At 43.3% G+C, this 25,176-nt stretch overlaps 1 protein-coding gene across 11 annotated transcripts in view; it reads right to left on the reverse strand.

The window, feature by feature from the left end:
* The window catches only part of Pisd (phosphatidylserine decarboxylase), a 116,663-nt gene that overhangs the window by 72,644 nt on the left and 18,843 nt on the right, over nucleotides 1-25,176 (reverse strand). The window contains exons 1-3 of one of the 11 annotated variants that reach the window (XM_076838147.1): nucleotides 5,691-5,837; nucleotides 2,346-2,524; nucleotides 1,444-1,702 (exon numbers count right to left, since the gene is read on the reverse strand). The exons of 2 other annotated variants lie outside the window; for them this stretch is intronic. In XM_076838147.1, coding sequence (XP_076694262.1) covers nucleotides 1,444-1,496 — 53 coding nt within the window. In that variant the 5' untranslated portion in view covers nucleotides 1,497-1,702; nucleotides 2,346-2,524; nucleotides 5,691-5,837. Of the gene's footprint in view, nucleotides 1-1,280; nucleotides 1,421-1,443; nucleotides 1,703-2,345; nucleotides 5,625-5,659; nucleotides 5,838-7,895; nucleotides 8,935-25,176 lie in introns of those variants that run through there. 8 more of the 11 variants (XM_076838156.1, XM_076838139.1, XM_076838104.1 and 5 more) reach the window with 8 other exon arrangements.

The following is a 25,176-nucleotide window of genomic DNA, read 5'->3' on the forward strand; positions in this document are numbered from 1 at the left end:
ATTGAGTATCTGAAATTGGAAATGGCTCCAGAAAGAACCTTTGGGGCCAAAATGGGGAAGGGAGGTACAAGGCCTGCCTCATATTTGCCAGCTTCCCATGGCCAATAAGCATGGGACTCAGGCACAGCTCTGCCCACACAAGGGCCAGAAGGACAGAGTTAATCAGCATAGCAGTGCATAGTGCTTTGACCTGGTCAGCTAGGTGACCGTTCATAAGTCTTTTGCCCATTACAGGACCCGGGAAAAATCTCTTCATGGCTCCAGGGCTCTTGTTTCCTTATCTGGTAAGTTAAAAGGACTGGGCCAGCCAAGATCTAAAGTTGTGGCTCCATCAGCCTGCATAGTCTTTCTCCAGCTGGTTAGGTTCTCCAAAACCCATATACAGCTTTATAGGGAGAACCTCACCCCAAGCTCTCAAGCCACCTTCCTACTAGAGCCACACACAAGATACAGGTTCCTCCTTTCAGCAAATCTGAGCTGGTACATACACACTCCCCAGTGTACCACCAGCATAAATTTGGCACAGGCTCAGCTTTGCAGGAGTTGCAGTGGCTGGAATGGGCTTTTCCACCGGAACCCTGATCTCCTTAGTTGCAACAAAGTCCCTTTGTCACATACCTAGGCCCCGGAAAATACTTCTGAGGCTGCAGTTTAGCTATCAGGAGACCATACTGCTACCCACTCAAAATAATCCCAGGCCTTGGTTTCCTCATCTGCAAAAGGACTGCATTCAATAGACAATCTAAGGTTGCCATCTCTGACTATGTACTCTCCAAGAGAAGCTGCATTCTCTGTCACCCAGGTACTAAGCAAACCAAGAACAAAGAGGTGTCTCAGCTGAGAGTAAGAGCAGGACAAATGGAGACCTAAGCCAAGGGGAAGGCCCCTTAGTTCAATCAGAGATGATAGAAGGCAGGGCTCCAGTCTCTGCAGGCAACTGTGTCCCCACAGCTCACCTGATGCCCTGCTTTCTTTCTCTCTCCCATTCCACTGTGGACAGTTTTTTCCATTATGCTTTTTAAAAGTCTAGGGAGGTGGAAGGGGCCAAGCAAAGACAAACAAATCACTGCTCTCCCACAGGGTTCCCCCGCCCTGCTCACTGCAGAAGAGCAGAGACCAATCCTGGAAGAGCTACAGGAAAGCCCCTTTTCTCAGGCATCTCTGAATAAAGACCAAGACACTAGTTCCAAAGCCAGGTGACTGATCCCCACCCCCACCCCACCCACCTCTGAGCTCTCCTTGCAACCCTAACCGCAGGTACCTGAAGCGAGCTCTCTTACTCAGTGCGCTCAGGCCCCCCTCGCTGGGTCCCTCCAGCTGTGGGGGCTGGCCCCGGGGCCCCCTGCTGCCACCTCCACTTCGGGGCCGTTGGACATGAACTCTGACCTTCCGGAGGTTGTGGCGGGGAACAGTGGGGTTAGGACGCGTTGGACAGCATCTCACCATTTCGCTGCTGCTCGGAGCTCTGGTCCTCGCCGCGCCTCTGACTGACACATCGTGGGCAGGCACAGGGAGGGCGGTGCAAGGCTCTGCGCTCGCTCGCTCGTTCACTCGCCTTTGTTTTTCCTCCTTCCTCCCCTTCCCCCCACGCCAGAGAATCTCCTGTGCTGTCACTGCTCCAGGGGCACTGGTGGCTGGTGGTGTAGCTTCCCCACTTGGTTCAGTCTCGGTGGCTCACAGAGCACAGGTTAGAGGGTCAGAGCTATTGCAAACAGACAAGGACTTGTCATACCTGCTCAGGCTTCTGCCCAGAGCAGAAGCCCCTGCACTCAGCCCACTCAGTCCCACAGGGTACTGCCACCTGTCTGGTCCCTCCTGCCTTGGGCTAAGCCAGTCTGCCCAGCTCACCCACTCCCTTAGCTCTGCCAGGAGGGCAGCATGTATGCAAGGCCCTGGGGCTTCATGCTCCAGCGAACCATAGCAGACAGGGTCCGGAGGCTGCCAGGGCTTCTAGGCCCCAAGAGCACAGGTGGGAATCTGAGCCCTGAGCTCAAGGCAGAGTCTCCTCCCTCACCAGGACCTGACCCATTTTTGATTCAGGTTACAAAGTAGCATCTGAGGAGCAAGAAGATCAGGCAAGCAGACAAAGCACCATGGTAACAACCTAAGCGTGAGTCTGCTCTGGCTATCTCCTCACCCCTCTTAGTCTCAGAGCCCCCATACCTGGCTGTGACCCTATCCAAGCCTCCTCAAAAACTGTGTACCTGGGTGGGCTTCAGGGAAAACCAACCTGTGGTTGGAAAGTGGCCAGGACTGAAGCCCATACCACTCTGCTTTTTCCATCTTTGCTTCAGAAAAGCACTTTGGCCAGGCCCCTCCCTGACTATCTGCAGGACATACCTCACCTAAGAAAACCCTTCCCACTACACAGATAACAGGACTAGAAGAGCAAACATTCCACAGCTGTTGCCATCTCAGCTCAGGGCAATCAAGGTGCTCAAAGTCCCAGGGAGGTAGTCCAAGGTGGGCCGACATGGGCTGACTGGGAGCCCACATCTTTTCAGCTCCAGTCTCAACCACAGCCCTGGAAGGAAACAGGCTCCTGTCACCATCTTTGAATGGAAGAATGCAGGCCTCAAGAGCTCCTGCCTAAAGCAGAGAATAGACCCAAGAAAGGGCCAGCTGGCATGGCCAACACACTGTAACAAAGATGAAAGGCCCCAACTCAGATGTCACTCTATCCACACATGGATGAACATGTGCTGCCCTAACAAACCCACCTCAGCCAGACACATAAATATTCCATCCCTGACACCTGCCCACAAAAGCCACAGAATCCTCTGGTATGCTAGTTCCTCTGGGAGGTGGGACAACAAGGCAACTAAGGTTTGGACATAGAATGGGTTTCTCTTCCTGATAAAACAAATGGTGAGGCCTGGTCCAATCTCACCCCCTCTCCAAAGGTGCCTTTCTCCCCCAGACCCACTCTTGAGTGGGAAGGACAGCTTACTGTAGGCTGGGCCAGGCCTCACCCAGCAAACAGTGTACCTGAGCCTCCTCCTTGGAGAGATGCTAGCACCAGATCAACACAAACCTGGGAGCCCCATCCTGTCCTAAGCACCAGGCCCAGGGTTCCATGGACACCCTGTTTCTGCCTCAGGCTCATGTGAGCCTCCCAATAACATTCCCATCCACAATGGTAAAGTCACTTCAACTATTCTGCCATGGAACTGGGCACACAAGTATCCTCCCTGGCCCACAGGCTTCAAACTGGACAGGGAAACAGGCCCAAGGAGAGGATGGGCAGTTGGCATGAGACTGGTGCCTAGATCTACAGAGGTGGCTCTTTCCCTGCTCTATAAAGTACAGACTAGAAGCAGAGGAGCTGAGCACACCCAGGATTCATGGAGAGGCAAGTGTGATCTTGTGGGATGGGAGAAAAGGAGAAGACCCAGAAGTCTCAGCCTCCTGCCAAGTTTTCCCTCACTGACCTACCATATGGTATCCTAACCATGACAGCACAGAATGTGTCAGAAAGGCACAAGCATGAAAATTAAACCTGGTCAAAGTCCACAGGTTCTGACTCCTGTGGGAACCTTCCATTTCATTCTCTATAGCTCTGGAGGACCAGTCAGGCCTCCCTTCCAGGTGCTTTAGACTGGAGACCTACAAAGCCAGGAGTCTGGTCAGGCTGGATGGCACACTGAAGTGGGGCAGGCCCAGGTTCCTCTTGCTACAGATGAGGAAGCTCAAGGAGAACAGCATGAGGAGAGACATTCTTCCCTGTAGGGACTCTAAAAGCTGCCTTAGAATCCAGACACCAAATCTGCACTGGCCCACCACCAGGGAAGGGACAGGCAGAAGGTCCTTATCTTTATCACTATTCTACTTCTTCTAAAATGGTACACTGAGACCAGGGTATTAGAGTTCCTTCATCTGAAAGTTCCCAAAGGGAGCAGAATAAACTTATTTGTCCCCCAACAAACAGGCACTGTCTGTCCAGATTATTACTGCCTTCCCACCTCCCAAAGCAGAGCTACTTTTTGGAAAGCAGGACAAGTCACAAGTGCTCTCTGGGTCTCAGTTTCTTCGTCTCAGAAATGGGAAGGAAAGTATCTTTCACCTACTTCCCTTGAGACTCACAGCACAGCTGCAACCATGGACTAGAACAACTGCTCAGAAGCCCTCACTCCTACCCTTGTTCCCGGACTTCTTGATAGTTCAACTGTAGCTCCAGAAAGGCAAATCTGCACTCTAGGAGGTCAAACGTTGATAAAGGGAAAGCAGGGGCTTAGAGCAGTTCAGAAAGGGAAGCCCAAATGGAATAGGAAGCATGATTAATGCAACCATGTGGGAGTAGGTGGAGGACATACTATCCTAAGGGCATATACCTGAGCAGCACTGCCTTATCTCTATCACCTCACTGCCTCCCCACTCCCCAGTGGAATGGAACATTCCAACCGAAGCTGGCTGAATCGCCTAGGCCAGTTATCAGTTACTGTGGGCATGGATGGGAGAGTATAGGCATTATGTGGAAATGTGCACATGTGTGAGACTGGGTGATTTAGGTGTGCACAGCTGTTCCTGACCTGGTTAGCTCAGACCTTGGTGGATTCCAATTTGAAGCCTGGAAGAGCAGGCAGTGAGGGGAATGGGAATGCCAGTCAACCACCCTCCCAAAGCTCTCCCTGACTACACGGGGCTTTGCAGCTTCAGCCTTCTGGCCAGAGACATCCTGAGAATTGGCTCCTGCTCCCTGGTGGAAATCACCCTGGGGCTAGGGTCATTCCTTCCTAAAGCCTCAGGACAAACCTCCAGTGCTCCAAATGACCTATCTACCATATATCTACCCATCTACTTTCTGTACACTCCCTTACTCTGGAGGCCTGGTACCACTTCTTCCCCAGTTCATCTGGCAGTTGTATCCAGTGAGGTAGCCATGCCCTCCTCCCTCACATTTCAGGGCAAGATGTGGACAGAACTTCACAAGCATAGGGGATGAGAAAATGCATTCTCCATGGACAAAAGGGTGAGACATTTTGGAAAGCCAAGGGCAAGAGAAGAGGGGCCAAACAGAAAGCCCAGAGGCACCTGTTATAAGAGTCAGTAGCCCAGGGGGATCAAGGAAGGGGAAGGAATAGAAGTGGGATCTTCTTTAATTTCCCAAAGAAAAGAAACGCCTATGGAACCTGTAAGGAAAAAGGCTCTGAAAAAAGGCAGCACAACACCCTCTCTCTAGCCCTTGGATGGTGACACAGTGGCAAGTCTCAACACCTATGGGCCTTTCTGAGGAACAGGGCAGCTTCCCTCTTCCTCAGGTACCCAGTGCCCCAGCCCTAGGAGGCAGAACTGAGGAAATATGCTAGGGCACCAGGCACTGGAAAACAGTTCCCAGCATTTCCCTTACTACCCACCCTGCAGCTACAGGCAGGAGATAACACAGGATGTGGAGGAAGTGAGCTCATGCAGCCTGGGCCCCGTGACCCGCCTGGGGGACAGGAAAGGCCACAACTTGATCAAGACTATCTGGACGGGGTCCTCAGGCCTACGGGGCCCCATCTTTCACAGCAACTAGAGACAACTGGCAGCCCCGAAAGTGCTAGAAGGGCACGCCCACCGGGTAGGAAGCAGTCATCAGAGTTAGTCAGAACAGGGTAGAAAAATCCCCTGAGAAACTGCTCACTGCTGCCAGTCACTTATGGCTTCCAGGGCTGGTCACCTGCAGTCACCTGTAGCTCCTGTGGGCTCACCGGCAGGTGGGTACTGGCAGGTGGGTACTGCTCCGGCATCCAGGCTCTGGCCTCTGACTGGCTCCAGCTCCACTCAGAAGCCTCACGGCGGGTGGGGCTCAAGTTCCAGCCACTTGGGCTGCCAGGGGGCGGGCACAAGAGGAGTGACACCAGACACTGTTAAAGCGTCACTCCCTCCAAGTTTCAGCCAGGGCCCAGGGAGTTCTATGGGCCCCTTTAAGAGGAGGAGCTGCAACCTAGGGAGAAAGGGAAGAGGCGGGCAGGAGGCACAGCCCTGCTGGATCTGGTCAGTCACTGTCTAGTCAGTCATCGCGTGCACTGGCCTAAGAGGGTGGGACTGGGATGGTGGCCCCAGAGGATAACTCCTAGCCCCAGAAGACTCTGTCCTAAGCCTATGGTTGGCCTCCTAACTTGCTGCTTCCCTTACCACTTATCTCACAACCTCGCTAAGCAGAGGTCCTACATACTGACCTCATGGAGGATCAGCTTTTTCATTTGACTGACCAGAAAGCCACTTCCAGCCACCCTTTCTAACCCTGGAAGTTCCGCAGAAAATGTAAAAGTCCATTTCTTCTCACATGTGATCCTGAAGATCCACAGCTGTTCCTACTTCTCCCCTAGTCCTTCAGGCCTGCATACCCCTGCTGGACAAAACACCCAGATCCAAAAAGGGATGGAGGTGTCTGAGAAAGGTCCGCCCACTGACAGCTCAGAAGACCCACAGGGCTTTTCCCTGGTGGGATGTATATCTGTAGGATGTTGTTCATCTACCCCAATGGATCTGAGGACCCTCGTGTGCAGAGCACAGTGTCAGCAGGCCAACTACCCCCATATCCACAGGACACCCAGCATGAACTTAGCTGACACAAGATGGAATGAACCAGCTTAAAATTTTTTAGGGGATGGTAAAGTCTGTGGGGATCGCCATTCAACCACACTAGTCTCATTTGTGTCTGTGCAGCTATCTCAATAATGGCTAGATGGCCTGACGGGACTCAGTATTTTCACTGTGGGCTACAACGCCAGCCCCTTTTGACCACTAAGAATTTCATTTCTAAAACAACTAAGGTGCACAACAAGATGAGAACACCTACAGGGTTTGTGGAGAGACGGGATGGATGGGACAAGGGTGCCTGGAACAGGACACAATGACAGTGTACAGACATAGCTCCACCTATCTGTCCTCCTCACCTAGATTCAACCTGACCAAATGCTGCATAAGCTACAGACCTGGGCTACAGCAGAAGTGGGAAAGACACACAGGGGGTCAAACTCAGAAGGACCTCCTTAACATTCTGCATCTACAAAGCACCAATAGGAATTGGGAGGCAGGGTGAGCATAACACAGTTCTAGCCCTAAGGAGCTTGAGGTTTTGGTATAGAGCTGGTGAATACCTTACACACAGGCTGCCTCTCCTGTTTCCCTGGCCTGTGCCCACAGCAGATACCACTATATAATACCAACATTCTCTGAGACCCAGGGCCCTTCTCACCTCTGAGCTCCAGGCAAATATCATATGAGATGGGATAAAAAGGAATTAGGCACAGAAAGATACTGACAGGATCCAAAAACAACCAAATTCTAGGACTGGAAAGATCCTACAAGACCATCCCCAAATCCTCTAGTACTTGCAGGCCAGAAAGCTTAGGTTCCCTATGTACAAAATGGAACCAAGCCCAAGTCAGACAAGGAAAAGGTCTGTAGATTGAAACCTCTGAGGATGACTGACACTCTTTGTGCTGAGCAGTCTCTCCCCTGTAGAAAAGCCAACTGGGATGTACTGTATCCATCAGTGTACCTTTTCAACCAGTCTATGCCTCTAAGATATTTAGAAAACCCATAAGCCAGCCTACTAAGCTGCTCAGAGATCAGCCCTTCCCATTCCAACTAGACCCCCACCATCTATCTTTTCAGTAGGGAAATGACGTATGGATTTCAAACAATAGATAACAATTGAATTTCTGGGGGAAAAAAAAAAACACAAAAATTCCCTGGCAAGTTTACTTTCCCACACCTTGAAGGTCCTCGAGACCACTGAGTCCCTAATTTCCACTCTTTCCACCCTCTTGGACTCTTCAAGCTTGACTGCCATCTAGTGCCACTGGAAGGCTTTGCAAACTCCAGGGCCATTTGGTTGCCAGCACATGCAAATGAAAGGCAGGGTTGAGGGGCTGGGGTTGTAGCTCAGTGGTAAGAGCACTCACCTAGCATGTGCGAGGCCCTGGGTTCGATCCTCAGCACCACATAAAAATAAGTAAATAAAATAAAGGCACTGTGTCCAACTACACCTAAAAAATAAAAAAATAAAGGTGGGGTTGAGGGGTAGGGGGTGATACTCTCTGCTAGGCCCCTGCTAGATTAATTTTTGTACTCATTGCCCTGTGCCAGGGGCTAAAGGTGGCTAAGGGACTGGCAGGTGCTCTCAGCTAATTCTCATTCCCTAGGTACCAGGAGAGGCCCTCCCAGGAACACTAGTGATAGTATCTGAGGCTAGCACAAGGAGCCACAGGAATGTAGGTCATCAGTCTCCCAGATTCCAGGTAGGAGCCCAGACAAGAATAAATATTATCCCAGTCCTTCACAATTCTCTTGCAGTTTCCTGGCAGCCCCACTAGACTGTACAACATCTAGGATGTCTCCTGGCCTATACAAAACCCCTCCAGCAGCTCCTTGAGGGCCCATTCAGGGGGCCTTCGGGGGGATAAAGAAAAAGTGATTTTAGGCTGAGCAAGCCTAGTAGAAAGCTTTCCATAGCACCACTTGACTGGGGGTTGACTATCTGCCCATTTAAATGTCTGTTTTCTCAACACTTATCAGGTATGAAGTAAAATGGACCTATAAAATCTCTACTCTCTGCCTATGCAGGACCAGGTATTTACAAACATATTCTCATTTAACAACTGTATGCAGGAGTTAATAGTAGCTTTTTTAAAAAGCAGATGAGAATAATAAAGCTATAATTTTATATAAAATTTAACATGTGCAGAACGTGTCCAATATTGTTCACGGTCACATACACCATGGAACAGAGGAGTATTCTGTGCTCAAGTCAATGGGGATCCAGGTGGGGGACTGGAAGGAGAACTGGATTTCAAAAATAGTTAACAAATGAATTTCTGGGGGGAAAAAACACAAAAATTCCCTGGCAAGTTTACTTTCCCACACCTTGAAGGTCCTTGAGACATCTTATCTTACTACTTAAGATGCATGGCTGATCTGTCTTTACTCCTTTTCATTCATTAACTAAACTAAAATACTGCAGCATACTTTCTTTTCTTTTCTTTCTTTTTTTTTTTTTTTTTTTTTTTTGAGGTACTGGGGATTAAATCCAGAGTCTTGTGCAGCAATTATTCTATCACTGAAATTTTATCCCTAGCCCCTCTTTTTATTTTATTTTGAGACAAGGTCTCACTAAATTGCCAAAGCTGACTTCAAACTTGCCATATTCCTGCCTCAGACTCATGAGTAGCTAGGATTATAGGCACCTAGACATACCTTTTTTTTATTATTCTAAACTGAGGCTAGAAATAAGGAAGTAGGTCTAATGCATGAGTAAGTGTCGACAGTCAGCCAAGTTATTTGCTGACTGAGGCTTTTCTTCTACATAGCTGCTTTCCCAGTGCCTTGAACTTCCCCATAAAACCCTACAACCATGCCAAAAAAATGAACAGCTAAAATTTTTGTCTCATTTGCACACTCAGATGCATGTTAAAAGTATTTAGCAGTGAGGTTCATGTCTACAATGTACTTTACTTTTTCATAAAGTCTGTTTTGTACTTTCAGAAACTTCAGAGAAAAATCAAATATACACACATGGAGATAAACTAATAAAACATTAACAACTGTTCAATCGAAGTGGTTACATATGCAGGTAATTTATTCTCTCAACTTTTCTACTCCATTTAAAAGTGTTTATAATTTTAAAAGTTGAAAGACTTTGTTTAAACCACAGAAAAAACTCTAAATTACATATCAGAAAACCCAAGACCACAATGTATACATGGGAATTCTCCTGATCTGAGGGGAGGCAGGACACTTGGGACCTGTTCTCAGTGTACCCCACAGTACCACTGTGGTTGCCATAAGTACAAGAACTTAGGACTAAACTATAAACTGTTCATTTACTAGCCACTCAGCCCAGACTCATTAAGCCCTGAATGCCCAACCCTTCATGGCTGAAAGGAGAGGTCAGTTGCCAATTGGGGCTGGCTTTGCAAATGAAGTACCTCACATCTTTCTTAAGTCATTTCCAGGGCCAGCAAGGCTTGGAGATGTAAAGACCCATGGAACTGGGATGTGACTTGTATCTGGTGGCAGAGAGCTTTTCCAATCTCTTCTTCTCCAAAGTCCTCCCCACCCCATTCCCATCAGCCCAGCCTTCCCACCACAGGTGCTTCTGTTCTTTGATCAAGTAGTCACTGAAGAAGGATGTCTCCCAACTCTGAAATGGGATCAAAGGGAGTTTGTCACCAGATTTTATCCTGTGTAGAACTCAGTTCACCTAGAGGTTAACAGGAAATCTCAGGATTGCACTGCTGTGCACCCAACCAACACATCTGACACATAATGTTACATAAGAACTTGAGGTTTACAGACACTACAAACCTTATACCCTTCTAATTAAAAACACACTTAGGAAGTTTTTCTGTTTACCCTTTTTAAAGCAGTACATAATTGCCACTGAACATTTCTCATGGACTCTAAACTTTCATTTTTTGTTTTTGGAATGGGGTCTCCCTATGTTACGTCATATTGGCCTGAACTCCAGAGCCCAAATGATCCACCTGCTTCAGCCTAGGACTACAGATGCAGACACCAAGCCCTAAACTGCTAACAGTCATGTCTTAATATAACCCTGGTCTCAGGACACTCTAAATGGGCCCCTCCTTTGTACTTTATCTGCAGAAACCCATGGGAGTGACAGCCTGAGTGCCTCATTCAAGTGCTTAAATTCAGGCTCACAGCATTTGCTACTTTATTCCTGTGATGACCATGGCCACAACTGGTAACAGAAGAACCTGAGAATTCCCCCACCCCCCATTTTATAGAGCAAAGAAGAAACACACACACAAATCATCTTTATGGTAAAAGCACAATTCTCTTTTCCATTTTGATTATTATTCAGTCTAAAGTTTTGAATCAACATTTTTGAGGGATAAAGTGTCCCTTTCCCCTTATCCAGCACTTGCCATCTTTAATCCAGTGAAAAGTCTTCATTCCCTACAAGTTACAAGATCTGGCTCAAATTTCTGTCTCGGAGTATTTGTGAAAATAACACATAGACTGAATGGCAAGGAAGGAAGAATTCACAATCTTCTAGAAACAAGGCTTTCAGCCCCATTCAGACCAAGAGGCCACCCTGCCTTTACAGAAGGAGATGCAAGCTGGGCAACGTCTGTGCTTGCAGCCAGGCTCCTCTGTCTTCCAAACTGGTAATATAGGAGAGCCTGCTCTGTGACTACCCAGGCAGAGATGTATTTCAGAAATGCAGTCCCTTACCTCCGGCCTGCCAGCACCCAAGGATTAAGAGTCCTCCCTTAAGGAGGAGGGGATATAAAGGGGAAATATTGGGGAATAAAATTGATGAAATTATTTCATTATATTGTCTATGTGTTTGAATATGTGACAACAAATTCCATTATGTGCAACTATAATGTACCAATTTAAAATGTGGGGGGAAAAATGAGGGGCTGGGATGTAGCTTAATGGTAAAGTACCCCAGGTTCAATTCCTAATAGTAAATAATAATTTGGGGGCGAGGGGCATCCTTGCCTGACACTGAGGTTCACAGGGCAGAGGCAACACAAAGTAACTCAGGGCTGCCTCTGACTAGGCAAAGCTCAGGCCCAAAGAATATAGGGTGGGTTCAAAGAATCCCTCACCTGATGGAAAGTCTGGATGGCCACTCCTACTGCCAAGTCTCTGCCCCATGGAAAACTCATCTTTGCCCCATATAATTGCATGAAGTAGGGGAAGTGTCCAACAAATGCCATGAGGCACTGGAGGCAAAGGGTGGAGACACACAGGGAAAGTAGAAAAATGCCCACTGGCTAGCTATGAAGACCATGGCTAGGAAATGATAAAGCTGCCCCAAAAGATGCAGGGCCTGAGGGAAGCCCCGCACGCTCTCTCACTCCCCACCACAGGTATCTGCCCTATCCTTTCTCAGAATCCAGTTCAGGTCCCACCTACCAGAATGTAAACAAGAACCAAACCCATAGGTAAGTTGGATATTTCAGTTATATATTTTGTAGCCAAAAGCAGGGGCACAGCTAGGTGTGGTGGTGCACAACTGGAATCCCAGTGGCTCCCGGGTGAGGCAGGAGGATCACAAGTTCAAAGCTAGCCCAAACAACTTATTAAGAAGCTGTCTCAGGGCTGGGGTTGTGTGTGAATCAATAGCAGGGTGCTTGCCTAGAACATGAGGCCCTGGGTTCGCTCCTCAGCACCACATTAAAATAAATAAATAAATAAAAGATTTTTTTTTAAAAGTATGCTTTAAAAAAAAAAAAAAGATGTCTCAAAATAAAAAAATTTAAAAAGAGCTGGGGCTATGGCTCGGTGGTTCAGCACTTCTGGGTTTAAGCCCCAGTACCAAAAACAAAACAAAACAAAAAAAAAAAACAAATTGGGCTATAATCTTAAAAAAAAAAAAAAAAAAAGTAAAACAAATTTGTCAACTTGAGAAAAAGAGGCAACAAGTAATATTCCATTTAGTTGCTAGATTATTTTCATGACTTCGGGGGACAAAGGTATAGTATATCTGAAATCACAACTACCCCGTAAATGTAGAACACAGCCTGCTGCAAGCACACCTGTGCCAATGGCCCTCCTCCCTGAGCCAAGGGCCAAAAGGCAGTCAGTCAATCCTGCGTAACCCAAAGGAACTTGTTTACTTCAGTAATGAATCCAGGACAGTTTCAGGGCATCATGAATTCCTGCAAAGAAACTCCTGGAAGAATCTCTTCTATACAACTTCTCAGTAGTCCTTGAAGTCCTCTCTCAAGAGGTTCCTCAATGCCCTTCAGAAAATCACCTCTGCCCACTGATGGATGCTACCAGGCTAAGTCAAAGACTGAACTAGAAGGAACTAAAAGGAACACGCTGACTGCTATAATGTAAATAAGTGACCCCCTAAGGTCCATGTGGTAAATTAGGTTTAGTCCCAAGTATAATGCTACGGGGAAATGATGAAACCTTCAAGATGTGGGAACTAGTGGGAGGTCTTTAGGTCCTTAGGGACATGCCCCTTAAGGGAGATAGCGGGAACCCAGGCCCTTTTCTCTTTTACTCCATGACCATGAGGCGAGCCAAGTTCTCTGCCAAGTGCTCTCAGCTATTGCCACCTGGCACCACATCAGAGGTCACAAAGCAATGGATTCAACTGACCATAAAATGGAACTTTTAAAACTATGAGCCAAAATAAACCTTTTCTCTTATAAATTTTCTCAGGCATTTGCCACAGTGATGGAAAGCTGACTAACACACTGAGAAGATCAAGGAACAACTTCTAAGCATGATTTCATCTAGTCACATGAATCTGTAAAAAAACAAAAACAAAAACCTTGGTTTAAAAAGCATTTATTTAAGTTTCATCTAAACTAATGATTCTTAACTGGGATATACATGAGTTTGAGGGATCTGAGGCCCCTAAAATTATAAGCCAAATTTTCTTTGGGCACTTTTTTTTTTTTGGAAGGAAGAGAGTCCACAATTTTTGTCCAACTCTTAAAGAGATGCTCAAAACTCCAAAAGCTAAAAATTATGAATCTAAAGCATTAATTAAAATAAAGCTCAAAATGACTATAATATTCAAAGATATCTAAGGGGAAAAAAGACTATAATATAAATCAGATATATGGGCAAAAATTTATAAATGACACTTCATAAATGAGCCAATATAAACAGAATAAACATGTAAAAATGTTTAAGTGGAATTCATATTTAAAGATAAGCAAAACAGGAACTGTATGAAGGCACTAGACCCTTAAAGCTCTCCATTTCCTACACAGCTTTCAATAATTAGCTATTCCACTCTTCCACTTACTCAAGCTTGAATCATTTTCCATTTCTCTCCTTCTCTCTCCATCCAATCCATCAACGCAAACTGTTGGCTCTCCACTCAAGGTGTTTCTTCCCTGAAAGCTTCAATAAGTAGCATCACTCCGTACCTCAGCCTGGGGCATCTGTGCCCTTTACCTGTTTTAAGTTTTTCTCAAGGCATTTCAACCATTTGACGTACCTATGTGTCTGTTTCTTGTGTCTCACCCACTAATAAGGAAAGCCCTGATTCTGTTTATGAGTGGATCCCCAACATCTCAACAGGGTCTGATACACAGAAGGAACTCAAAGATGTGGTAAATGAACAAGCAAATTCAAGAAAGGAAATCATGCTCATCTATGACAACTTGTGTTTTGCAAATATCCAGTATGGTTCACATAGTATAAAACAATACCAACTACACAGGCATTATCACGATTATTATTATTTTTAGTACCAGGAATCAGACCACTGAGCCATATCCTCAGGACTTTTATTTAGAGGCAGGGTCTTGGCTAAGTTGCTGAGGCTGATTTTGAATTCGTGATCCTCCTGCCTCCGCTTCCTAAGCTGCTGGGATTATAGGCGTGCACTGGTTATCATCCAGACCAGCATCATTACTTTAGAAGCCAAATGCATGCCGAAAACTATAAAAAAGTGTCATGGGAAAATTCTATACCTAGACACTCACCATGAAGAAAAGGCCTTATGTACAAAGAAGTGCTCTGCAACATTATTCATCGTGGAAAAATGCACCAGTACAATAGAACTGACTCGTGATGGTAGAACCACTTTAAAGTATTATAAATACAGACCAATTACAGTGATGCAGGCCTATTATCCCAGCAACCCAGAAGACTAAGGCAGGAGGACTGCAAGTTCAAGGTAAGCCATAGCAACTTTGTGAGATCTTGTCTTAAAATCAAAAATATAAAGAGCTGGGGATGTGACTTACTGGTAGCGCATCCTGGGTTCAATCCCCAGTAAGGCTAAAAACAATATATATATTACACACACACACACACACACACACACACACACACACGTTATGCAGTATGGTAAAATAATCCTATAGAGCAACATGCATACAGTAAAAAAGGCAAGATTTAAAAATAGCTGTATCCATTTAAAAATTAAAGACAAAGATAGGAAATTAACACATGAAAAATAAAATTCATGATTAACTAATCACAGAAGAGGTAGGAATCATAAAACTGTCCTCTCTTTCTCAACATTCTGTCACACTGTTATAACATCTCTTTCATTTAAAAGAGAACAAGCCAGGTATAGTGGTATGGAGGCTGAGGCAGGAGAATCGCAAGGTGAAAGCCAGCTTCAGCAACTTGGGCCTTGAAACTTAGAGAGACCCTGTCTCAAAGTAAAAATTAAAAAGAGCTGGGATATGGTTCAGCGTTAAGTGCCTTTAGGTTTAATCCCTGGTAACAAAAACAAATAAATATAAAAGAGAGCAGGATGTGGTGGCACATGTCTGTAATCCCAGTGGCTCAGGAGGCTGAAGCAGGAGGATCATGAGTTCAAAGCCAGCTTCAGCCAATGGAGAGGCAGTAAGCAACTCAGTGAGACTGTCCCTAAATTTAAAAAAATACAAAATATGGCTGGGGGTGTGACTCAGTGGTCGAGTGCCCTAAATTCAATCCCCAATACCCACCCAAAATATATATGAGAGAATGAGGTTGTTATGGTTTGGATATCAGGTGTTCCTCAAAAGCTCCTATGTTCATGCAGAAATAGTCTAAGGTGAAATGATTAGATTATGAAAGCTGTAACCTAATCAGTCTATCCTAATTTGAATGGACTGACTGGATAATTGTAAGCAGGTGGGGCATGGCTGGAGGAGGTGGGTCACTGGGGATGTGCCCTGGAAGGGTTCATCTTCCCTATGGCTCCTTCCCACTTTGTTCTGTCAACTTCTTGACAGCCACATCCTGAGCAGCTTTCCTCCACCACACCCTTCCAGCATGATGAGTCACCTTATCTTGGGCTCAAAGCAATGGCCTCAGCCAACCATGGACTAAACCTCTGAAACTATATGCCAAAATAAACTTTTCCTCCTCTAATTTGTATCTGTTGGGTATTTTGGTCACAGCAACAAAAAACTTACTAACACAGAGGTTGATTTCCACAAGGGCACTAAAACCAGTCAATGGAGAAACGGCAATCTTAAAACAAATGGTGATGAGAAAATTGGATATCTACATGCAAAAGTTGGGCCGTTCCCTTACACCATATTCAAAATTAGCTCAAAATGGATCAAAGTCCTAAACATAAGATCTTACACTATAAAACTCTTAGAAGAAAACATAGGTGACACCAAAGCATAGGCAACAAAAGAAAAGACACAAAAACTGAACTTCAACAAAATTTAAAACTTTCATGCACCCAAGGATATTATCAAGAGAGTGAAAGACAACCCACAGAATGGGAGAAATATCTGCAAACCGTGTATTTGTTAAGGGATGAACATCCAGAACATATAAATAATTCCTGTAACTCAACATTAAAAATCCAATTTTAAAATGTGCAAAGGACTTGAATAGATATTTCTCTAAAGAAGTTATGCGGTGCCCCTTTATCCAAGACCCTCCCCCAACAATGTCTAAAACCAGGGTAGTATCAAACCTTATATATACCAAGTTGTTCTGTTTTCTTTCTTACAGTACTAGGGAGTACACTGGGGGGCAGTTCACCACTGAGATACATCTCCAGCACCCCCCCCCAACTTTTTAAACTTTTTATTTATTTTTAGTTGTAGTGGGACACAATATCTTTATTTATTTATTTATTTTTATGTGGTGCTAAGGATCGAACCTAGGGCCTCGCACATGCTAGGCGAGTGCTTTACCGCTGAGCCACAATCCCAGCCCTCCAGCCCTTTTTAATTCTATTTGAGACAGGCTCTAAGTTGCCAAAGTTGGCCTCAAACTTGTGATCCTCCTGCCTCAGCCTGCCAAGTAGCTGAGATTACAGATATGCACCAACATACCCTGCCAATGTTTTTTCTTATACCTGCATACCTATGATAAAGTTTAACTTGTAAGTTAGGAAAAGTAAAAAGAGATTACCAGCAATACTAATAACAAAATAGAACAATTATATTGATATATTCTAATGAAAGTTATTAAAAACATGAATTGTTTATTTCTGGAATTGTTTATTTAATTGTAGACCATAGTTGACTGTAGGTACAATTTCAGAAAGTTAAAAAAGAGGGGAGCTACTATATATAAATAGCCAATGAGTATGAGGAAAATGAAAATAAAGAACAATTAGATACCACTTCATATCTCTAAAGATAACTATTATCAAAAACTGGTTAGATTACAAAAAACTGGAAGTTTGTGCATTGCTGGTAGGAATGTAAAATGGTACAGATGCTTGGAAAAGTTCTGCAGTTCCTTGACAAGTTAAACAGAATGATCATATAACCCAGCAATTCCACTTTTAGTATTAACTCAAAAGAATTGAAAGCAGGGACTTAAGCAGATACTTATAGACCAGTTTTCACAGAAGCATCATTCACCATACTCAAAAGGCAGAAACAAGCCAAATCCATTAACTACTACCAATTCATTAATATCCAGATGAACATATAAATCAAATGTGGTATATACATACAACAGAATACTGTTCAAACAGAAAAAGAAATGGAATTCTGATACTAGCTTATCCACAGATGAACAAGGATGAACCTTGAAAATATTATACTAAGTGAAAGAAGCCAGAAGCAAAGGGAAAAATATTTTATGATTCACTTATATGAGGTACCTAAAATAGGCAAGTTCATAGTGACTCAAAGTAGAACAATACTTACCAGGGACTGGGGTAGGGCAGAATGGGTAGTATTATTTAGTGGGTACAGAATTTCTGATTAGGATGACGAAAAAATCCTAGAAGTGAGTAGTGGTAATGGCTACAAAAACACTAACTGTATTTAATGTTGCTAAATTGTACACTTAAAAATGGGGCCTCTAAGGGTTTAATGACGCTGTAAGGGTGGGGTCCTCAAGATGGAATTAAGTGCCTTTAAAAGAAGAGAGACACCAGAGAGACTGAGGGTGCCCCCTCCCCCAAACCCTGCCCTCAACCATGAGAGGACATAGGAAGCAACAATCTTTAAGCCAGGAAGGTGCTCTTACTGGAGCACAACTATGCTAGCACCCTGATCTTGAACTGCCAGCCTCCAAACTGTAAGAAAATAAATTTCTGTTGTTTAAGCCACCTAGTCTGTATTATTTGGCTACAACAGCTAGAGCTATGACAGTATATCTTACCAAGGGGATGAGGATGGAGTGTTGAAATGAAGAGATGGCACTGGCAAAGAGAAAGAAGAATCCCCAAAACTCTGGTGGGTATACTTCACCAAAATATTTTGGAAAATGTTTCTACGGAGGGCAAGAGAGAATGCCATTAGTCAGAACAAATGGCAAAGTGATAGGAAAAGGTAATGAGAAGAAGGAAGAGATAGAGGGACAAATGGACAAAGAGACACCTATGCTCATAAAACAGAGGTAATAATGACTAACAGTGGGCAACAGAAATGAAGCAAGGGAGAGTGGTCCCCATGTTTTTCACCTCTAACTTTACTCTCCAGGGATTATCACTTTCATGGCTTCCAATCCCAGGTTTATGTTAATGTGTCCTCTGGGCACAAAACGTGTCTTCCCTGTCCTCCTAGCATCTTCTTGCCTTTTGTCCAATAAACAAGGAGACACTATCATCACCAAACCAAGGTTTGATAAAGGACTTTCTGGAAGCCTGAAGCATGCATAATTCAACCTTGGCCTATAGGAATTCAAAGCACAGATCAGGAGGCCAACATGGTGTATTACGACTATAAGACATGGGGGCAAATAATATTTAACTGGGTGGTAACAGCTTCTGTAAGCAATCATTCCCAATACATAATACAGGTAGGTTCTCCCATGAGTTCCTGCTGAAATGATTCCTGCATGTCAGTAATAAAACCCAGGTGACTTCACACCAATAAAGAGCTAGATTATTTAATGTAGAGAATCAGAAAGGAGGGAGTTATGTGGAGAAAGTAATGTCCATAAATTTTCAAGGGGAGTTCCTGAGTCTCCTTGTAACAGGGATTCACTTGATGCTTTGACTATCCCTTGTGACTTTGAAACTTAGTTTTTTTTCTTGTTCCCAACCTTCATCTCCCTGACATTCTCCTACCCGATCTTCTTTTTCCTGATCTTCTCCTTCCTGATCTCTCTCCGCAATCTCATTTTCTCTGAATCACCTCTATAATTAGCTCCCTGATCCTGCAGACGGGCAGAATCACAGCCTCTCAAGATAGGAGTTCCCTAGCAAAGCAATATTTATTGCTAACAATGTTTATTGCTAGCAAAGCAATAAACCTTCTTTTTCAATTTTCTCAAAACCATGTCCTCGTTATTGGACTGGCATCAGGAACAAAAACAGATATTTCAGCAACAAATCTGGCGACCTACATTGTATCTGAGAGCAGCCCCTGCTCCTGCTTTCTTGGGCAGGTCTGGCTCTCCATGGAACCCCACTTCCATGCTGAGGATACAAGATGGCTGGTGAGTTTGTTGAGAGCTGACACTGGAGAAATTTGGAAACGGTGAGTCTGCCTTGGACAGAACCAGACGAGCTGTTTCTGTGAGTAAAGGGAGGGACTGAGGGACCAACCTTATAGTTGTTCTGCAAAAGGGTAAAGGTTCCCTAGCAGCTGCCAAAGCTCTTTTTGCTCCGGGGAGCTCCCACCTTCTCTTCCTGAACTGCACAAGTTGCTCCATCAGTTGCTCTACTTTGAGAAAAAGGAAACTGAACTCAGGAAAGTCGTGACAACTTTAGCCACTGAGTATGCTTCCCCGTGTGCACATAGAGACCCTTGATTCTACACATCTGGTTCCCCTTTGTGGGGACATCCATGGTGCCACAGGTGTAGAAGTCACTGTTAAGTGAGAGTTTGGAACTTGGGATTTTCCCCTGTCTGGTCTGTCTGTTTTAAAGGTTCCTGTCTGTTGGCCATGGTTTGGGAATCCCCTCTGGTTGTCTGTTTTGTTTGTATCTGCTACTGCCCCTTTTAAGACATGGCCAATACTACACTGATTCTATGGGTAGTCTCTTAGGAAAGATCTTGGCTGGTCAATTTAAAGGTTCCCATCTGTTGGCCATAGTTTGGGAGTTGTCTCTGGTTGTCTCTGTTTCTTTTTTGTACAATCTTGCAATTGGAGTTGGTCTGTCAGAAGTAAAATAAGTTGAAGAAAGGGCCACCTGTAAGTCTGCCTAAGATAATGTTGTACTGTAATGATGTGGCTTTCAAGCAGATTTCTACAATATAATATAATCTTGCAGTTGTAGTTGGTCTGCAAAAGGGTAAAGTGAGTGGAAGAAATTTGTATGTGCAAGGTCTGTCTGTTTTAAAGATTCCCATCTGTCGGCCCTGGTTTGGGTGATCCTCTTGTCTGTTTTTTTGTCAGTTACTGGCCCTTTAAGATATGGGCCATGCTGCATTGAACTTACTGCTAGTCTCTTGAGGAGACAGATCTTGGCTGCATGGGCCACCTATAGAAATAAGCCTTTCTAAGAGGAAAAGGGTTTCTCTGGATTATTATACAATCTCTGAAATTGGTCTGTAAGGGTTAAAGCATATGAAATAGATTCTGTATATACCGACATTTATGCATTTGCATGATGAGGGATCTGAACCATCAAAAATTAATCTGGGGCTGGGGATGTGGCTCAAGCGGTAGTGCGCTCGCCTGGCACGCGTGCGGCCTGGGTTCGATCCTCAGCACCACATACAAACAAAGATGTTGTGTCCGCTGATAACTAAAAAATGAATATTAAAAATTCTCTCTCTCTCTCTCTCTCTCTCAAAAAAAAAAAAAAATTAAGCTGAAGGTGTCAAAAGGTACTGCCTCTGATGTGCAAGGACAGCAGGACACCAGAAGAAAGGATTAACTATTTTAAACCCAGTGCTAGCAGTCCCAGCACTGTTTCTCAGCCTGGCCCCAGGCAGCTGCAATAATCTCACTATGTCAAGTACACTAGCACTAAACTGGGGGAAGAAAAAAAATCCTCCAAAAGCTGCTTGGGCTGTAGAAAAATGGCCAAAGAGAACCTGGACTCTGCCCTGCCTTCCAGCCTCTTTTGCTCCTGGGAAGTGAAGGCTATTGTCCACAAAGGATGTGGCAGTAGGTTCTAGCACTATCAATTTATGACCTGGGGACAGAAATGGTCTCTCTTTTTAAGATATGACAGGAGACCCCAATTGGCCAGGGAATATTCACCAATGGGACAAAGCAATTCTTGCTATAATAGTATCCCATCAAATTAAATGCCTGGGGAGATTGGCAGAATAAATAATTGCACACAGAAAAGAAAAAGACAGAAAATAGGACAACCTGTGTTTGTAGGCAGCTTCTGCAAAAAGATCTCAAGGAAATCTAAAGAAAAGGATGGAAAGGGCCACCTCCATTGCATGTCAATATGCCTAGTATAAGAAAAAAGGCCAAAAAGGAGCCTCTGGATACAAATAACAATGGGAACTCACTTAAAGTTGATGGCATTGTGATAATGATAATGGAGACAGGTCAGGCTCAAAAATTTCCTATGCTCCAACACCTTGAATGCAACCTGGGAGAAAAAAGCACAGGGTTTTTTGTTTGTTTGTTTGTTTTTTGTATATGCTGGATTGTCCAACCCTTTCCTGGGATAAAATAACTTGTGTAAATTAAATGCACAGATAACATTCATAAGGTCTGTTTCAGAATATGAATTTAAGAAAGGGTCCAAAACTTGAAAAGATAAAACAAAGTTATATGTATAAAAAATATATTTTAGTATGGAAAATCAGAAGGCAAAAGAAATGTTTCTGGATGAGAAAGTATTTTATCTGGGTAAAGTAATATTCTGGGGCTAAATTCCAAAATGAAAAAAGACAAAACTAAGGATGTAAAGTTGTGAATGTCTAAGTAAGTCACAGAAGGTCTGTGGAAAGTAAATTTCAAAAAATTTGTGTTTATGATTAAATTGGCTATAATAAGCACAAAGTTACTTGAACTTCAATGTACTGATATGAAGCAAAGCTTGAAACATTGATATGCTCTTATCTACTGAGATAATTTTCTTGCATTTGTTAGTAATTAGAGTTTGTACCTGTTTTAAAGTCTTAAATCATTACTTTGTAACTGGTTAAACAAACAACTGTTATTTAGGTTATAACAATATAGTTGACACCCTAAATATAGGTGACTAGGTATACGTATGTATCTGAGAACTCTCTTTCTAAGCCTTGTCTAAGAGTTATGTAAATGTTTATAAAATGAAAGTTTATGTAATGTTACTGGCAAGATAACCAATAAATGCTCTTTTTTACATTGTATCTGACATAGAAGGGCCACACTGTCATTTGAAGACCTGTCTTATACCTGTTTGCTTTAAGTCAATTTCTTATGATGAACACTGTTTCCTAAAGTCAATTTCTGATGGTGAACACTATTTCCTAAATATATAAGAGATTTAAGGCTATTCTTAGATTTTTATCAACCCATGCAGACCTGTGACTATTATTATTGTACACTCTAGATTCTAAATTGTATTTTAAAAATTCAACTTAAGACAAATGTAAAACTTAGGAGAGCCAGACTGTTCTCCAAACTAAAATTATGTGTAGCAAAGGTCTCCAATAAAAATAACAAATTTGGTTGGTATTTGTTCACGTCATTTGATGTTTTATGCCTGGATAAAGTAACCTGTTGTCAATAAGTTATATATTCAATTTTGTGTTACTCTTCACACTGGAATTGAAATTTAAATGTATTTTTGGAAGGTATTAAGGAAAGCCTGATCTGTTTAAAGGTGACACTGTAAAACATGGAACCATTCTGCCACTTTTTCTACAAAAAGAAAGTTAAAAGCTCTCTGAACTTAGCCTGTCTGTAATTCAAGTTTCAGGTGTAATGCTGTATTGTATTAATTGTGAAAAACCCCTCTCCCTTACCTGAAATAAGGCTCTGCCTCCCACCTTACTCCATGTTAGAATGGCTCCAAAATAAGCTAGACTTCAGCTCATTTAAAGTTGTGTTCAAAAGACTTGATTTTTTGTTGTAAAGATTATTGTGATTTCAAACAGGGGATGTACTGTATAACTAAGTAAAGGTTCAAGACTTTTGTCTTTGTTCATAGCTATTACACAAACTGAATATGTTTTTGCTATTCATTTTGCATTTTCCTTGTAAACTTTATAACTGTTGCCTGTTAGTGTTTTGCAAAGGTACTGCTTCTTAAAAAAAAAAAAAAAAGAAAGAAAGAAACTGGTTTATTTGAGATAATAAGCTATCACCTACAGGACAGACACTATATGATACTATACAATCCTGACTTCCAGCACTAACACTGACCCCAATTAAATGAAAGGGATAATGTAAAATTATAGATATTGAAGTCATTTCCTCTTTAAGCCTGTTGAAACTGTCATGCTGGGTGTTTAAAAACAAAAACTTAGAGACCAAAGTCAAGGAAATGAAAGGATCAAGGAAAAAGCAGCTGACGTTTTGGCCCTTGCCCTTTACAGTCAACCAGGACCCAAAGAATGACGGCAGCCCTCTCTCGGCCCTGCAACTCAAGTTGAGTCACCCGATCTACTTATCAGGGAGATGGAGAGGACCCTAGAGAACAGGAAGCCAACCAGAGCACATTCTGCAAAGAGGAGGATCATTGAAGAGGGAAATGTCCCTGATACTTCCAAGAAAAGTCACATATGGTCAGTCAAACCTGACCTATTCTGACAAGTGGCACCACTGATAGAAAAATGCTAAAAGAACCAGGAGACTTTATACATGTGCCCACGAGTGATCTCTGAGGAATCTCAGCTGACTCTTAAGAATAGATAGGAACAAGGTCAGTTTTGACCAACTTGGTCTTTAACACCTGGCAGGAGAGCATAGCCTAAGAGCATAGTCCTACATGGACATTTAAAAAGAAAAACAATGTTTTGGTTTTTTTTTAATTTTTAGTTGAAATTGGACACAATACTTTTATTTTATACGTGGTACTGAGGATCGAATCCAGGGCCTTACACTTGCTAGGCAAGTGCTCTACCAATGAGCCACGACCTCAGCCCAAAACAATGGTTTTTTAAATGTAACTTTTCTCAAAATCATGTCCTTGTTATTGGATTGGCATCAGGGTTAAGGACTGACCTTTTGGCAACATCTTGATGAAAACTAAGTTGTGTACATACAGTTAAATTCCACAATGTTGAAAAAAAATTCTTAGAGCACTAAACCTTACACTCTCCCAAGCTCACACAGGACCAGGAAACATCTACATTTCAACCAATCAGAATGGAAAGTCCTCACTGAATGCTCACTTAGTAGAGATGCAAGAAGGGTCCTCAGTAGTAGGGCCAAACTAGTCCAAATTAAAGATTACTCTAAATCTATCCTAATGAAGCTTTAAAATATCTAAATGATACACAAATAAATTAACTGCCTGTCAGAATAAAGTCCAACACCCTGAAGGAAAACAACAAAACTCAGAATGTAAGAGGGGTTCACTGGATGCTTTGACTATATTCCTTGTGGCTTTGAAACTTACATTTTTTTTTTCTTTTTCCCAATCATCTTCTCCCTGATCTCTCCTCCCTAATCTCATTTTCTTTGAATCACCTCTATAAAAGCTCCCTGTTCCTGCTGATGGGCAGAATCATAGCCTTTGGGACAGGAGTCCCCTGTGATTGTCCTCTGCTAGAAAGCAATAAACCTTGTTTTCCCTTTTTCTCAAAACTGTGTCTTCATTATTGAATTGGCATCAGGGACAAGGACCGAACTTTCAGTAAAAAGCACACAAAAATAAAAACCTCACAATTTAAATCACTGAATCAAAATGATTAGGTATTAGAAGAAGAAAATGTGACTGATAACCAGGGATGGGGGGAGTGACAAGTTAGTAGGGCTGGTGGATGTGGCTTAGTGGTAGAGTGCTTATCTAGCATGTACAAGGCCCTAGGCTTAATCCCCAGCACTGGGGTGGGGTGATGGGGGGAGGAGAGCAATAAAAACAGACCCAGAAATGACAGAAGACAGTGACATTAGGAGAAAAGGATGTATGAGAGAGCTATATAAATAGCCATGATATGTTCAAAAATTTAATGGAAAACATGATCATAAATAGAAAAATGGAAGTCATAAAATAACTTGAGACTTTCAATGAAAAACAGAGTATCTACAATGAAATTTCTACTAAAAATCTAATATAACTAGTAAGTTAATTAGACTAGCAAGAACACAGAATTCAAATATATTGAAATGGGAATGCAAAATGGTACAACTACTTCCACAATTTGGCAATTTCTTCTAAAGTTAAATACACAATTATATTATGACCCAGTAATTTTTCTTTTAGGCAACGTAAGAGAAACTAAACAAATTTAACAAATTTTC

This window comes from Callospermophilus lateralis, chromosome 1, assembly GCF_048772815.1.
Source record: "Callospermophilus lateralis isolate mCalLat2 chromosome 1, mCalLat2.hap1, whole genome shotgun sequence".
Classification (NCBI taxonomy): Eukaryota; Metazoa; Chordata; class Mammalia; order Rodentia; family Sciuridae; genus Callospermophilus; species Callospermophilus lateralis.